At 40.1% G+C, this 16,276-nt stretch overlaps 2 protein-coding genes across 5 annotated transcripts in view; one reads left to right on the forward strand and one right to left on the reverse strand.

The window, feature by feature from the left end:
* LOC105839444 (opsin, blue-sensitive) overlaps window positions 1–16,276 on the forward strand; it is a 245,783-nt gene that overhangs the window by 144,179 nt on the left and 85,328 nt on the right. The window lies entirely within an intron of this gene.
* Window positions 1–16,276, reverse strand: part of LOC105839440 (cell adhesion molecule 2) — an 86,302-nt gene that overhangs the window by 11,771 nt on the left and 58,255 nt on the right. The window contains exons 5-6 of the mRNA XM_012685751.3: window positions 14,757–14,892; window positions 4,275–4,408 (exon numbers count right to left, since the gene is read on the reverse strand). Of these exons, the coding sequence (XP_012541205.1) occupies window positions 4,275–4,408; window positions 14,757–14,892 (270 nt within the window). The remainder of the gene's footprint in view (window positions 1–4,274; window positions 4,409–14,756; window positions 14,893–16,276) is intronic.

Genomic DNA, 16,276 nt, shown 5'->3' on the forward strand with positions numbered 1-16,276 from the left:
CTATTTTTGAAAATTTATTTCTGATATTCAAGAATACTTTTGACTTCTTAATTCTTGAAATATGCTTGTGTATTATATAAAAAATTTAAATTTCAAATTTGAACTTGTCCCCTTTCTGCAATCAACGTTGGTAAAAAAGTCAAAACAAATTTTATAGTACGCTATTACAAATCCTTAATTTTACTTTCAAAATTATCAAACCTGGGAAATGACAATAATATTTCTGATTACTAGAAATAAAAAAGTATCTTATTCTCAACATTGTATTAAAATTCCAAAATTCCAAAATACAAAAAAGAAGAAAGATTATTTTCTTGCTTGAAAATTGTAAAAAGTCTAATTTGAAAAAAAGAGCAATATTAAAGAAAAAAAAAGGGATGAGTCTTAGACTAGTGCTTTTTTACAGTCATTGCTTATTTTTAACGTATAATTCAGATCCTTAGAAATCTGAGAGCAATTTTTGCTATATTTGCACTGAAATCGTATCTATTTACTTGAAATTCAATAAGCAAAAAAAAAGCGAGAACATATCTGTTCTGCATATTCAATTATTTATTCGTCTTCATGCACGCTCTCTTCGGATATATAAGTTACATAAAAAAGAAGGAAAACGTTTTAGATTGTTGTAAAAGCTAATTGATGTAATGCCGAGCGATTAGTTCGAAATATGACTCGTGTAATAGGCGACTGTTCAAAAAAAGGTCGGTTCTTCGTTTCACGCACCGGATAGTAATATCTGCTCGGCCAGAAAGAATTCATTAGGACCCGCGAAATTACCCTCGATCTGTTACCGTCTTTCGCAGACACAGACCACGACCGCGACATAATATTCGTCGTAGAGCAAAGTGCCACTAGCGGCATTACAAGTCTACAGCGGCGTAGAACACTTCCGTTTATAGCAACATAATTCATGAAAATACTCGTTTGGCTGGTATGGCAACGATCCTCGAAGAGTACTGCTATTTTCGCGGCTTTTATACGGCGACGAGGACAAAAGGTTAAAAAGCGCATGGTTATCACGAATGTAGGGATTTGGAACGCAGCTGGTCTCACTTTTTTCCGCATCGTGATCGTCCAAAATAATCGTATCTTCTTGCGCTTGACTATAAAAATAGAAGGAAAAGTTAAAATATTTGTCCCTATAAAAAATTTCTTTTTTAGATTTTAATATGACACGACTAATATATATATAAACGTTTATTTATTTGTTCGATGAAACCATTTTTTTATATATATAAAATTATTCAAAAACAAATAATTCTCTTGGAATATAATGAAAATTATAAAAGTGAATAATGTGACCATTATCAGTACAGAAAATGTTCGATTTAAAAAGTAAATAACGTATAAAATGCTAAATAGGAAAAAATAATTGTAAAATTTTATTTACTGATTGCAAATGTACGAACGGAACAAACATTATGTGCAAGTTTGAAAAAAATTCTTCATCTCAAGTCATGTCCGCGGACAAAAGTCCTTTATAATTAAAGATGGTGAGCAAAAATAATACAATAAACAGGTCAATATATCGAGTCAAGACAAAATTTCCCTAATACGTTATAATTTATTTAATAAATTATAACGTATTAGGGAAATTTTGTCTTGGCTCGATATATTGATCTGTTTATTGTATTATTTTTGCTTAGCACTAACGAGCCCTTTATAATTGTTTGTATTAAAGATGGTGATATCTATTTGAGACATGCTCGTGAATGCTTTATGGTGACTATTTTAGCAAAGGTATTCTTGGTGATTTACTGTTGTCCTCCGAGAGAAGGTGATCAATTAAAAATCTAAAATGTGGATGGACATGTTTGGGTAGATTTGAAATTGGATCTTTGACACAAAAAGCAGACGTATATAATTCTTACGTCACGATCATCACAAAAATAAAGAAAATTTAAAAAGGTCGCATCCTAAAAAGCTACACGTTTGGTCATTCCAATACAGTCTCCGTCGCCACTTTATGACGACAACGATTCTCCTATCACGCTGCTCATCCACGACATATTCCTCAAGTTGGCGAGTGATCGAACTTTTTCCCTTCGCGAGATTACTTGACTCGCGTTAACAGGTTTTTCGAGTCTCGCGACACGAACATTTCCGAAACAATATTACTTGTTAAGTGCTATACTAAACTCGCGCAACTTCTAATGGACGTCGTTGGGAGCGTTGCAAAGTTTTCTCGAAGGGAAAACGGTTCGCAAGGGGAGGGAGGGAGGGAGGAAGCATAAACGAGAGGTATGTTCCCGCGGAAAAGGAAGACCGGAGTCCGAAAGATAAGGAAGAAAGTTTCGGCGCCGCCGCATGCGATTCACTGCCAGGCTCTAAAGGAGCATCGCTCGTTATATTGGCGTAATCTTAGGGGGTCTTTAAAGCTTCGTTGGAAAGCACTTGCACTTTACGTGACGTGATTTGCCTATTCTCGACGTAAGAGCGTCGTTTATTGACACTTCTCCGCGTGGTTCCGTCCCTTTTGCTCCTCGTGGCCGACGAGTAATCTCTCGTGTAAACGAGGGCCCGTCTCAAGTTTCACAAATTGAATATTCTCAAGACACCATAATTTCATGTTTTCGGCCAATGTTACGATTCTCGGAAGAAACCTCGCGGAGAAAAACACTCATTGTCAGTCATAACACTTATAATACACCGCTATATACTTAAGTTAATCTAAGAATACAAACAGTAGAAACTGTTTTGCAGTAGTGTTTTTTTCCACTCCGCACAAATTATAATTGTGATAATCTTTCTGCTTAAAATAAGATTAATCTGTGTTCTCTCCTCATAGGCTTAAGTTATGTAACTGAATTTATATATCCCCATAGATATTATTTCCAGCGCGTCAAATTATTCCCAATGGTAATAGGACAGATGAAAATAATTATACAAATTTCCTGCAGTCAAAAAGGAACCAGATATATATATTATATATATACATATATATATATATTCCCGCCATTTATCTTCGACGATTTTATCGAACTTCTTCCCTATTCTCGCTTAGAGCCAAGAAGTACGTCCGGGCTTTCTTCACCCGGCAACGCCGATAACGATACATCAATATGCATGCGATAGAAGCTCCGGCGGCCTCGAGCGATAGGAGGATTGAATTATTCGTGACGTGGCGAGAGAAAGGAAACTTTGTAATAATAACGTAAAACGAGAGAAATAAAAATCCGGCGCGCCCAATAGAACCTTCCCCTCCCTCTCCTTTTCCCTCTTTTTCTCCCTTTTTCTCGCACGCGCGCATCCCTCCGTCGATTTATCGCGTGCTCGTTCAGTCCGCGCGAAAAACAGACATCGACGAATGACAAGCAAGTATGTTAAACTGAAAACACGAGTAAAACAAGCGTGGATATAAAGCACAAACAAGTGGGATAAGAATAAAATCCGTTTTCATCTGAAATCATCGTATGATAACAATTAAGCAAAGGACTTTCGTGCGAATCCTTCGTTCTCCTCCCAGTAACTTTCTCCATTGCGAACGCAAATTAACCCTTCTCTATTGCACGCACGTGACATTAATTAGAGAGCGACGTTTTTTTTCTCGACTCGTTTCTTCCTGGACGCGCGTTCTTAATCCCCTTTTCTCCGATTCGCGATAATCTCTCCGCGGGACTACAAACGAAAGTTCGAAACTGACGGGAAGAGAATAATAGGGTGGGTAAAACCACGGTGCATCACTGATCGTATATTAGAAAGGCTTCCAGTGTTCAATATCGGTGGTGGCTGACGTGCAGCTGCACGGAGGGATCCGTTTCGCTGGTCGTTAATTGGAGCTTTGGCTCATCAAGCGTCGCCATTGCTTACGCGATGAAATCGAGCCACGTCGCCGCGACGGTCGAACTCTCAGTCGGCTTACCGTGGAACCAGCTTGCCGTTCGCTTTCCCTCCCGTTTTCCATCCACTCACTGCCAGTACCAGTACAACCTCAACGCGTGACCGCTTCTACCCGCTAGCATTATCCACGTGCTATTCCAAGCTTCAACGTTATACATACATATCCTATAGATTTTGTACCAACTGGTCTTCCGTGTAATAGCGAGTACACACTATAAACGTTTCCCATTCGACAAAGATACAAATAATATAACATCGATCGTGAAACGTTCTATTTTCTGCTTGCCGTGCATCTATAGTCTGTTTGTCTATGTTATCTTTGACTAAGATGATATATTGAAGATTCGGTTCGCAGACGACGTATCTGTTTTGTGCAACAACTTCCCCGATGCTGCTAGAAATATAAACGTTGAAATAGAAACTATTGCGCTCACCTGCTGGCCATTAACGAACCATCTGAGCTTTGCGGCAGGATGGGACTTGCCACTGGTGCAATTCAGCGCGAGCACGTCTCCGCTCGCGTACACCTTTTCTTCTCCGGTTATTATTGGCCTTTCTTGAGGTAGTGCTGCGAAACAATTTACGAAAATTGTTAGACGTATACGCGGTACATTATACGACGTGACGTTGTTCATTTTAGTTCTACTTAAAGCTACTGTATCGTTTCTAAAACGATAGAAGAAAGAACACATTATAATATATTGCAAACATACTAAAAAAAGAAACAAACACGAATGCACATTTGTTTCCGTATATATAAATCTAACAAGTTGAAATACATATATAAGATAATCCCTGGAAAATTTGTACTATTTAAAAGAAGCTATTTTTTAAACAGAAAGAGAGAGAGAGAGAGAGAGTGTGTGTGCGTGCGTGCGTACATATGCGTGTATGCATAAAACACTCTGAGAACATGATCGCTTATCTCCTTATTCGCTCAGGATGTCTAATACTAAACCTCATTGTTTCAGCGACATAAAAAAACAGCTTCGCTCTTTGGGAACTTTGCGCGGTAAGGCGTATAAAGTCGGGCGCACCATTAGCGAGAAGTTTTACTGCCACTAAACGCGTTTATTAACCGAGCTTTAGATCTTGTGCATTTTAAATTTTAGCGTTATACGTGCCGCTCACGTTAATGTTCTCCATAATGAAGCGGCCGTACAATACGCCGTCGCGTAGACACGATTAATAGTCGAAGCCGGGAAAGTGAGCTCCATAAGAATGCATCAGGGATTAGGTGCGCTCGCTTGGGAAACACTCGCGAAATTTACGATGACGGCCGAGGTCGAACGCGCGTTTGTTTGACGCATATATTTTCTATCAGACAGAAAATTTGTCTGAATAGAAAACATATGCTTCTTGGCTTTGTTTCTAAATCTGATGTTAGAGTTCGATTTAAATTTTTAGCTTTGTTTTAAATAAAAATTAATTTTATAATTTTTTACATGGCTTTTTACGTTTTTAGTATCAAATTTAAAATTAAAAGCGTTTTTAATGTGCACTATGTATTTTCGAATTCTCCTTTTTTTTATCAATTATACATGAAAATGTTCAAAAAATATGTAAAATAACAAGATTTCTGTAATATTCTGACAACACAAGTTATTCCCATAAAATTTCTCTTTAGGAATAAGTTATATACATAAGAATAATTTCATTAAGATTAAATTTTTCTATCCGATTAAAATTATAATAGGAAATCTTGATTATACTTGTGAATGTAATTACTTTTTAGTAATATAATTCATATTAAATTTATAATATTAGTTTCAAAGATGATTTATTTTTATATTATTATACAACGAATACGAAGGCTATTTTTGGACTGCACTTGAATTTGATTTCTGTAGTCGTTTTCTCCATTATAACTAAATCGATTTCATATGCATTGTGGGTTAATCTAAGGCGATCGGGTGATTTTTATCAAAATCACTCTCGAAGATACCATCTCGATAAAAGTGCATCTTACAGATAAGCTTCTAAAGCCACCGCGACACTCCGTTCGGAATATTCAACGAAGCCATTCCAGGTCTTACTTGGAATAACCATCTTCCCAATCTATCCGACTGACATTTCCGCCGGAAGCTGCGTTAATATTGTTTCTAGCTGACAATCGTCATTTATTTGTTTCTATTTTCATTTGGCTAAATGAATTGGATCTGATAAATAATTTGAGATTTATTTATTTCAGTAGAAAAGTTTGAATATTTCGTACGTGTAATCAGTGTGTTTGGATAAAATATTGGCAAAGAAACATATCTTAAATATGTAAAAACTCTTTCAAATTTTTGTAAAAAATCTGTCTTTTACAACAGATATAAATTATGAAAAATAAAAATGTACATAATTGGAATTTTGGAAGCCGATTAAAGAAAAGCTTTTCTTCCAAAGATGAAATAAATTGATTAATACTAATGAGACAGATAGTAGACACAGACATTGATCGAACGAATAGCAAGTTCTCGTGCAATTAACTCTCAGCATGTTTTAACGTTTGGTAATAAAGTTATCGTCTTGCCAGTGGCGGCGTGGCGAAATAAATTCGAATAATTCACGCTCGCTTACTCCCGTTGAAACGCATTCGCTCGACGCCAGGAACGCGATCGAACTCGCACGTTAGCGCGAAAAGACGGAGGAAAAAAGGGAAAAGTGCAAAAGCTCGACCGCTAGGAGAAAGTGAAGCATAATCAGCCACGAAAGCGCAATCAGACATCTATTTTTATGCAAACAAGAAAAGAAATATAGCTATGTCCGATAGCGGAAAAAAAAACCTAAATCATTTCCGATACAAAATCCAACTCTATATACCTGCGATTTCATCTTATATTTATACATGTTCGATAGTGTAGTGTTTTGCGATATTAATCAATTTTATTTAATGATAACAGAGTACATAGAAAAGTTTGGTCTCGGCGGAACCGTTGCGAGATTCAAAAAAGATGTTAGCACGAGCGAAGGACGCAAAACAAAACGTATTATTACTTCGACGGCGCGATCTGTTCTCTCCTCCGTTTCTCATCTCTCCCCCGATCTTACATACAACCGAATTTTCCCACCATCCGACTACCAGTGCCGTCACAAAATTTGGTCCCCACACTCGGCCGTCCTGATCGAGTATTCGACCCGAATACTAGTCATCTTCGCCGCTGTCATCGATTTCCGAAACTTCATTGTCGTCTTCACCGCTGATCCACGACTTCATATGGTCTGCTGCCGATGATGTCTGGAGAGGTCCCTCATGTTCACCGACCTTGCGCACATTATAGCGATCATTGCGCAGAACTCTCACAATTTCGTACGGCCCAAGATACTTAGACGCTAACTTGAGACCAGGCATCTGTTGCGTGCGTTTGATAGCCACAAGGTCTCCCTCTCGATAACGAAAAGACGCTTTTCTTCTTTTATCAAAGTTAATTCTATTTTCTTTCTGAATTTTAATAATATTTTCCCGAGCTTGTCGTCGAAGTTCGTCTCGGTCATCGTCAAATGAAACAACAAATTCATTTTCTAATAATTCCCTGATATTAGGATCGTCACGAATACGCGGATCGACTCCAAATAATACGCGAAAAGGCGTCGTTTTAATGCTTCGGTGCGGCGTTGTGTTTAAACATAATTGCGCAGCGTCAATATATTTATACCATTCATTATGCTTTGGAGCTGATAGTTTAGTAAGCAATGGTATCAAGGTACGGTTAACGCGCTCAACTTGACCGTTAGATCGTGGTATTCCCGTAGTTGTTAAGATATGCTGCACGTTCTCCGTCCGGCAATATTCTTCAAATTCTCGTGACGTAAAAGCTGAACCCCTATCCGAAATTATCCGTCTGGGATTGCCAAAAATAGACGATTGCCTTTTCAAACGACTAACTACCTCAGCCGCGCCTGTCGATTTGGTCGCATATAACCATGTAAATTTAGAAAATGCGTCAACGATTACAAAAATGTGGTTATAACTCTTCTTGGTAGATGGCAAGGGTCCCAGATGATCGATATGAAATGTATCTAGTGGCACAGTTCCCTTCTCAATAGGATTTAAGAAGCCTTCTTGTTTTCCTTGTTTTTTCTCCGCCAGAATACAGGCAACACAATTTGCCACAACGCTTTCGACTTTAGAACGTAAATTCGGGATCCAGTAATCAGCTCTAACCAACGTCTCCGTCTTGTTGACGCCAAAATGGCCTTGTTCGTGTACCTTCCTTATTATTTGTGTTTGCATGACCTTAGGAATGATCATCCGTATGTCGTCTCCTATTTCCTTGTACAAGATTCCTCCGCGAATTATATGGTCGCTTATTTCTCCTCGTTCAGTCGCCTCGAAAATTTTCGCCAAGCAAGCATCCTCTCGCTGCGCCTTCCTTAAACGCGTCGCCAATCCATCTCTGCATTCGCTTACTATTAAACAAGATGGTAGTGGATTTCGACTCAGGGCGTCGACATGCGTCATGCTCTTGCCAGGTCGATGCTCCACGACATATTGAAATTCTTCCAACAGTAGTGCCCATCGAGCCACTCGCACGCATAAGTCCCTCTTTGCCATTGTCAACGCAAACGACTGACAATCAGTTACAATTTTGAACGGTATGCCTAACAAATATACTCGAAAACGTCTAAGCGCCCGCACTATCGCAAGGACTTCCAGCTCATAACTCGTATACTTTTCTTCCGCCGGAGTAGTTTTACCGCTCGCGTAATATACAGGGTGTAATAATCGATCTTCGCTATTTCTTTGCAATAATATCGCTCCGTAACCATACTTCGACGCGTCAGTATGTAATTCGGTTTCCGCATTAGCTCGATATAAACTTAACACCGGTCGCCTACTTAACATAGCCTTTAACCGCTCAAACGCTTCTCTTTCGGCTACACCAAATTGAAACCGTTCACCCGCTCTCAACAAGTTCGACAATGGACGAGCCACAATGCTATAACCCGGAATGAATTTGCGAAAATATCCGCTCAATCCGAGAAAAGCCTGCACCTGACGCACACATTGCGGCTCTGGGAAGCACATGACGGCCCTGGTCTTCAGCTCAGATGGACGGATTGTACCATTCTCGACAACATGGCCTAAAAACTCGACTTTTCTCTGTAAGAAGCTACATTTTTTCCAATTTATCGCTAATCCGGCTTGACTCGCAACATTCAAAACGGTTTTAAGATTATTCAGCCCGTCATCTTCATTATTCGAAAGTATAATCAAATCGTCTAAATACGTCAACACAATTTTTCTTTTTGCTAGATCTCGGAAGACCGCGTTAATAAACCTTTGAAAGACGGAAGGCGAGTTGCATAAACCGAATGGTACTCTTAAAAATTCGAACTGGCCATCAGGTACAACGAAAGATGTATATTTTATACTTGCTTCGTCCATTCGAACGTGAAAAAAACCGTTCTTCAAATCGAGTGTACTAAACACCTCAGCGTCCTGCAACCGATCCAACTGATCTTCGATCAGAGGGAGAGGATATCTATCTTTAACTATGTTCTTATTTAACAATCTATAATCTACGCAGAGTCTGTAGGAGCTATCTTTCTTTTTTACCAACACAACGGGACTGGCAAAATCGGACGTAGAAGGTCGAACGATGCCCTGTCTCTCCCATTCTTCGATTTGCGCATTCACGATATCTTTTTCCGTTTGCGATAAACGTCTCGCCTTTTGGTATATCGGCTCGTCATTTTTTAAAACTATCGCCATCTTAATGTCAACCTCACGCAATTTATTTGGTTTATAATTTACAATTAACTCTGTCACCGCTCGCTTATGATTTACGTTTCGTATATATGAGACATCTATCTCACTCGCACTCTGCACCGCGTCAATCGCAAGAATCTCCGATCGTCCCTCGTTGTCAATTACCGGTTCGCATATCGGTTTTATTGAAATTACGCCGCGCTTTACATTAACTTCTACGGAGTCAAGAAAATCGGTGCCAATTAACAAATCGTGCTGTAAAACCCCGTCCGAAACAACATAAATAAATATAGGGAAAGAATGTCCGTCTATCGAAATTTCCGTCTTAAACCGTCCTAACGTTGTCGCGCTGTAATTTCCGACGCCGCAAAATTCTATTCTCGATGCTTCTAATTTAGGCGATCCAATTAACGCGTATTCGCTCGCACGCATAATCGAAATGTCGCTACCGGTGTCCATTAATGCTACAAAAATTTGGCCGTTCACTATCACTTCTTTCGTATATTTTTTACGAGGCATGCACGAAACAGACGCGACCGCAGTCTCCTTCGGCTTAACGACTTTTTTCGGGCATTTTGACGCGATATGCCCATAGTCACGGCACTCAAAGCATTTAGTGCCCCTCTCCTTCATGGGACAACTCGCACTCAAATGATCTCGCGCACCACAATTAAAACATCGTCGATCACGGGTGTTCTTCTCGCCGTCTCCGCCTCTCACATCTCCGTCGGCTCGTCGCGGCCGTTCGCCTCTCGCTGCTCCATTCCGCTCCTCCCGTCGGCCGTGATTCGGCGCGCCGCGATCCCTCAGAGTCACTCTCTCGAACGCGCTTAGCAGTGCATCGGTCGTTGTAAATTGTTGTATCCGCGCCTGGTCACGTAATGCCGCGTCCGGAATACCGTCCACGATGTGCTCGATCAAGTCATCTTGGTCGATCGGAACGCGATTGCCCATAATTATTTTTTCATGAACATATTCATGGAAACTTTCGTCTTTTTTCCATACGCGGTTCTCGAATTTTCGGCGCAACACGACTCTACTTTCGCGGTGTTGAAACATCGCTCGTAATTTGCCTATGATTTCTTCAAGCGGCAAGCTTAAATATTCTGGTCTCGAATGAAACCATTCCAATGCTTTCTTTTTGAGTCGCATTCCAATTAATACTTTAACGTGATCGTCTTCTAAACGATAAGTAGTGCGCAAAAATCTTAGCTGCTTTTCCCACGTATCGAAATTGTTGCCAATACCGTCAAACTCGCTCAACAAATCCGCTATCGTTGTAATGTTCATTCGCATAGGCGTACGCGACACGTCCGACACCCCGACGTCACCACCGACCACCGGTCCCGTCTCAACACGACGCGCAGGATCTCCCCGTTGCATTGCGCGTAACATCGCGATCTCTCGGCGAGCCAACTCAAGCTCTCGTTCAGCGAGCTCTTTCTCTCTTCTATAAAGATCTATCTCTCGACGCTGCGACGCGTTCTCATATTCGACATCCTCGCCATCGGAATCCACGTCGCAAACGCTCCGTTCGGTCATCCACGAACCCGCAGGATCAGCCTCTATCAAGCGAGCAACAAGATCACTTTTGGCTCCCGTCACGGCCAATCCGCGTTTTTTTAATTTCTCCTTTAGCTCGGTCACCGTAAAAGCGTTAGGATCAGACATTTCAAATTATATTATCGTTCGTCTCAACCGATTACCGCGCCGTATGTCTCTCGCTTGGTCGTCACGCACACGCCGCGTGCACAGTCGCGCCGCTCGCAACCGCTCTCCTCGTCGTCGCTTAACTCACCGGGGTCACCGTCGTCCGCACGTATGCGTTGCCCGTCTTGCAACTCACCGTGCACCCCGTGAATCAGCCGTCGTCTTCTTATGCCTCGCAAGGCCCTCAGCCGCACGTCTCTCTCGTCGCGTGACCACTTCGCTCCGAAACTCTGATCGCTCCAACTCCTCGCTGGTCTCCTTCGCAGATTTCTCACTTTATCTTCGCCAATTTCCACCGATCCCGGCTGAGCCCCCAATTTGTAGTGTTTTGCGATATTAATCAATTTTATTTAATGATAACAGAGTACATAGAAAAGTTTGGTCTCGGCGGAACCGTTGCGAGATTCAAAAAAGATGTTAGCACGAGCGAAGGACGCAAAACAAAACGTATTATTACTTCGACGGCGCGATCTGTTCTCTCCTCCGTTTCTCATCTCTCCCCCGATCTTACATACAACCGAATTTTCCCACCATCCGACTACCAGTGCCGTCACAAAATTTGGTCCCCACAATAGAAAATCGGATATTTTATTTCTGTATCTCTTGTCCGATTACACTGAATTTTTCGTGACGGTTCACGGCTTAAGATTCCCTGCAATCGCGAGTGAAAGGCCGGAAGGCGAACGACGCGGGTTTATCGATCTTCCCGTGGGCCGAGCGCGAGGGAAGAAATTTCGTCGCAAAGATGCAGTGGGAGACGAAAAGCCGACAGGCCGGCGAAACTTGGCACGACGACAGCCTCCTCGAGGCTCCTACAACGATCTTAAAATTCCCCCATCTATTCCTACCACTCTTCTTCCATCTTCCCCCAACAGCCGCCACCCTCGCGTTAGAGCGTGAGTGAGCATCCCCCGATCTCTTTCTATTTTTCCGTCTTTTCTGGCGGCCTCAGCGCGCCGGCGGCGGCGCCCAGTTACGGCTTAAGACTTACGACGCCGTAATATTTATCGCGTTTCGACGGCTTTATGCACACTTAAACTTTAACGCTCGCGCTTTCGCGCGCCGCCCGGACGAATTCCGTGCTCTCCGTGGAAACGCGGGCGAAAACGCGCGCGCGCGCACGTGTCTGCGTTTGCCTTCTTTTCTCTCCTTCTTCAAGTTCGATAAAGAGACAAGACGGAGAGAAATAACAGCGTGGTCTTTCGTTCGGAATTATGCAACATGGTACGTTTCATGTCTTGGCAGCGTCTCAGAAAATGCGCGACTAAACGCGCTTTTGCATTAACAAACCAATCGTTCGTGTCATAATGCTCCGAGCGATATATATCTCGCAATTAAACATCATGAATACATATATTCCTGTAATGCAATTGTACGAGAAATTTTTGCGCGTGCAACGGTAAAAACCGTTATGTATATTGCATAAAAAGTAATTATTTTTTCAATTAAAATTGTTTCCATGACTCCATAGCCTCTTATTGGGCGCTTTATATTTTCGGCACCGACCGAAAACAAAATATAAAATTATTAAATTCTATTAAATACATTTCATTCTGCCGAATTACACGTCCGTTTTTAAATGTATCTCCTTTATTGAATTGTTAATGACATACGCGAAATTATTTTTGTTTCGTGCAATGTAACGTAACTTCCGCACGAGCGGATAGCCGTTTGAGGAATTAACTGAAGAATAAATGCGCTTAATTTACGCATTGTATGTAGTTTATATCTCGATGGTATTTTCTTTCTGCAATATAATTCCAAAATCCGTTCACCGCAGCCCACACACCGCCGTTCATGAATTATATTCATTTGCGAACGGCAGACTATGTGTTGTGGCGAAATAATTATAAGACGATTACGTCTGCCAATAGCGAGACGAGTCCCTCGTAATCGTGTCTACCCTACCCTCTTGTTGAACCGCCTACGCTGAGGTGAGTTAATATCCAACTCGGAGCCACTATGTACCATGGTATCGCCCACTTTGACCGTATGATAATCCTATTGCTACGGATACCGCATCTAGCATGTGCTTGAGATAATTAGATACGCTTCCTTTGATCCTCGTAAGAACGGCATACGCACCTCGTGTACAGATTGCGTATCCACCACGGATTGATCGGTCAATGTCCGAGACATCACATGTCGCGTTTATCGATCGTATTCTTTAGAAAAGAAAATTAGCGTGACGTTATGCCAGGACACATCGCGAGCATGATCTCGCCCCTTTACTATTTCATATGCTTGACACGGATAAATCTGTCATATTTGTTGCAACATTATGCACATTGGTGCTGTACTTCGTCGTTGTATCGTGTAGCGTAGCTGATAAAAGCACGCAGGATGCACAAAGATCAAATAACAAAAGAATAACAGACAAACAAAAAAAGAGAACAAATGACGTTTTCATGTGTAGATTATTGATGAATTTGTAACTATGCATGGACGCGTGTGTACGTACGTTCGATGGCGCAATCAAATAAAGAGCTAAACGATTAATCAATCAAACTGTATTCGTTTACCCGCTTGAACTGGTCAGTGGAGCAAACGATTATCTGTTTGTCCATCTAATCAATGAAGCGATTACATGGCTATTTTTTATCCGTTACCTCGAGATGGATAAAAAAATGTCTGAAATACGCAAATAATGTTCAAATTAAAAAGAATTTAAAGAAAAGAGTTAACTGAATAAGATGAAAAATTTTTTAATTTGGCATGCTCCGTTATTATTTCGTTTATTAAAACGTGTTTTTAATAATAACATCTTTGCAATAAGTGTTGAAGTTGTATTTCTAGAGATAGAATATAAAGTTTACATTCCATGTCAATTTGGAAAAGATGTAATTTTTCTATTACAATTGTATTCTTCTAAAGTTCTTACTGTCAATATTAACGTCTTAGTCTTAGTGACTTAATGTTAATCAGAATTTAATAATTTTAAATTACGGTGTTCGACCTTTCTAAATAAATTTTTTTATTATTATATTCTCTTAATTACTGTTTTTCTATGTGAAAGCCGATGATGGTTCTTTACATGTACCGTTCATTTAATCCTATTATAAGGAGCAATTACAAGACGAACGTGACATTCGGTAATTACCACATTCTCCAACTATTAGATTGTCTTGCGAGTAATACCGAATCTCAGTAACACTTGCAAACTTACACGACGCTGTAATCTGATATAGCCAGCACTTCGGTGGTGAGTTGCCGTTAATTTCGCGAACTAATCGGCCCATCGTAGCTAGATGAACGTGTAAACGCGGATTCACAGTTAGAGTGGCGGGCTCGTTCCACCGTCAGGGATGATGGAACATCACGAAAGATAGCTGCAAGTATCGACTCCTCGTTTCCGTCATGAAGATAAGGTTCTCTCTTTCCCTCTCGCTTTTGGCATGCTGCTGCTGAACTCGACCACGTCGCAGTCTTTAGTCGAGTTACCAAAGGTAGACGACGACGCGGTCGCGTTCAAAGCATTATTAATTAAACGCGACACCAGCCCACTCACCTATGACCTCCATTCTCGCTTCGGCGCTGACTGTATTAAAGCTCGGCCCCTCCCCGTTAACTTCGCACTTGTACACGCCGGTAGCGTGAAGGTTTGCGTCTTGTAATGTCACTGTCTGATCATCCGAGCGGGATCTCTGTAACAGAAATTGTGACCTTAGTTGTATGAGAAATCGTACGTGTGAAATATAATACGTTAAGAAGGAAACGGATATTGCTTGAAAATTACCAAATTACTACTTAACACTGTATACGAATAGTTCATTAATTCCTTTTGACGTATCTTTCACTCTTGTCATTCTTTTTTTCTCTTATTGAATTTGACAGTGTATAAAAATGTATATAAACGTGACGAATTTTTAATCATAAACTGTTGCAAAAAAAAAACGGAAGTATAAATTTAAAAAATAATACAAATAAAGATAAATTATGTATTAAAAATAAAGCAAAAAAGACGTGTATGTTATACAAATTACATTTAAACGACAGGGGATATTTATAATGCGCGTTTAGTACTATGTAATTGTTTATTTAAAAACTAAATTCTTCGTTGTCAATTATTTTAAAGAAAAGAAAATTAAAACATTTTTAAATTTAGTATATAAAAGTTTAACAAATTGCATTAAAAAGTAAAAAAAAAAGTTTCAAATATGTCTAACGGACGGAATAACGAATGATGCATATTACATTAGACGATGCATGCAATTTATTTTTAAAGCCGGATCTTTTATTGTGGGTTATTATTAAAATAGAATGATAAAAGTTTGATAGTATCACAAATGAAGATAGATTGTTTTAAATTAGAAAAGAAGATATATTTAAAATATGTCTATCGAGAATAAAGTGGCGGAAGATGGACTTGACGGACTTCGCGATTCTTCCGAGCTATTTGACGACAGTTTAGCCAAGGCATAATAATTCGTGTCATTACGGTAAGGCGGAACGGTGGGACATCGACTTTACGAGTCATTTCGTTTTTAGAGCAGTGAATCGTGCCGGAGCAGTTACGCCGTTACAAATGGCGGCCGCAGATCGCGCATGATTACGGGGTTGTTTTCTTTTTGCCACGGAGGCTTGCGATCTGCGACTTTAAAAGACTCCTACGCTCGTTCACTTTTTATTTGTATTAAAACGCTCGTCTATTATACTCTGCTCAAGCTCATGCACCAGTGAAGAAAAAAATTAACTGGCAAATTAATTGGCTCGGGGCTTTTACGATTTGTATATCTGATTATGAGAAGTACAAACCTCCGTCGAAAGTTTTTGATATAATTAAAAGCATTAACATACAATTAATATTAACGTTTTGCTCAAAATTCTTTCCATTATAACGTATTGACAATTATACCAAATGTGGACTAGACTGTATTATATCAAGCTTTTAAGCGAATAAAAATAACATTGCCCAAATAGTTATTCTCTTTTTCTCATCGACTTTCAAATGCGAAAGTCTTGAAATAAAAAATAAGAGAGATAAAAAGTAAAAACGGGGCTTGCGAAATAAAGTGGAACTAGTGAATT

This window comes from Monomorium pharaonis, chromosome 6 (genome assembly GCF_013373865.1).
Source record: "Monomorium pharaonis isolate MP-MQ-018 chromosome 6, ASM1337386v2, whole genome shotgun sequence".
NCBI classification, from domain to species: domain Eukaryota; kingdom Metazoa; phylum Arthropoda; class Insecta; order Hymenoptera; family Formicidae; genus Monomorium; species Monomorium pharaonis.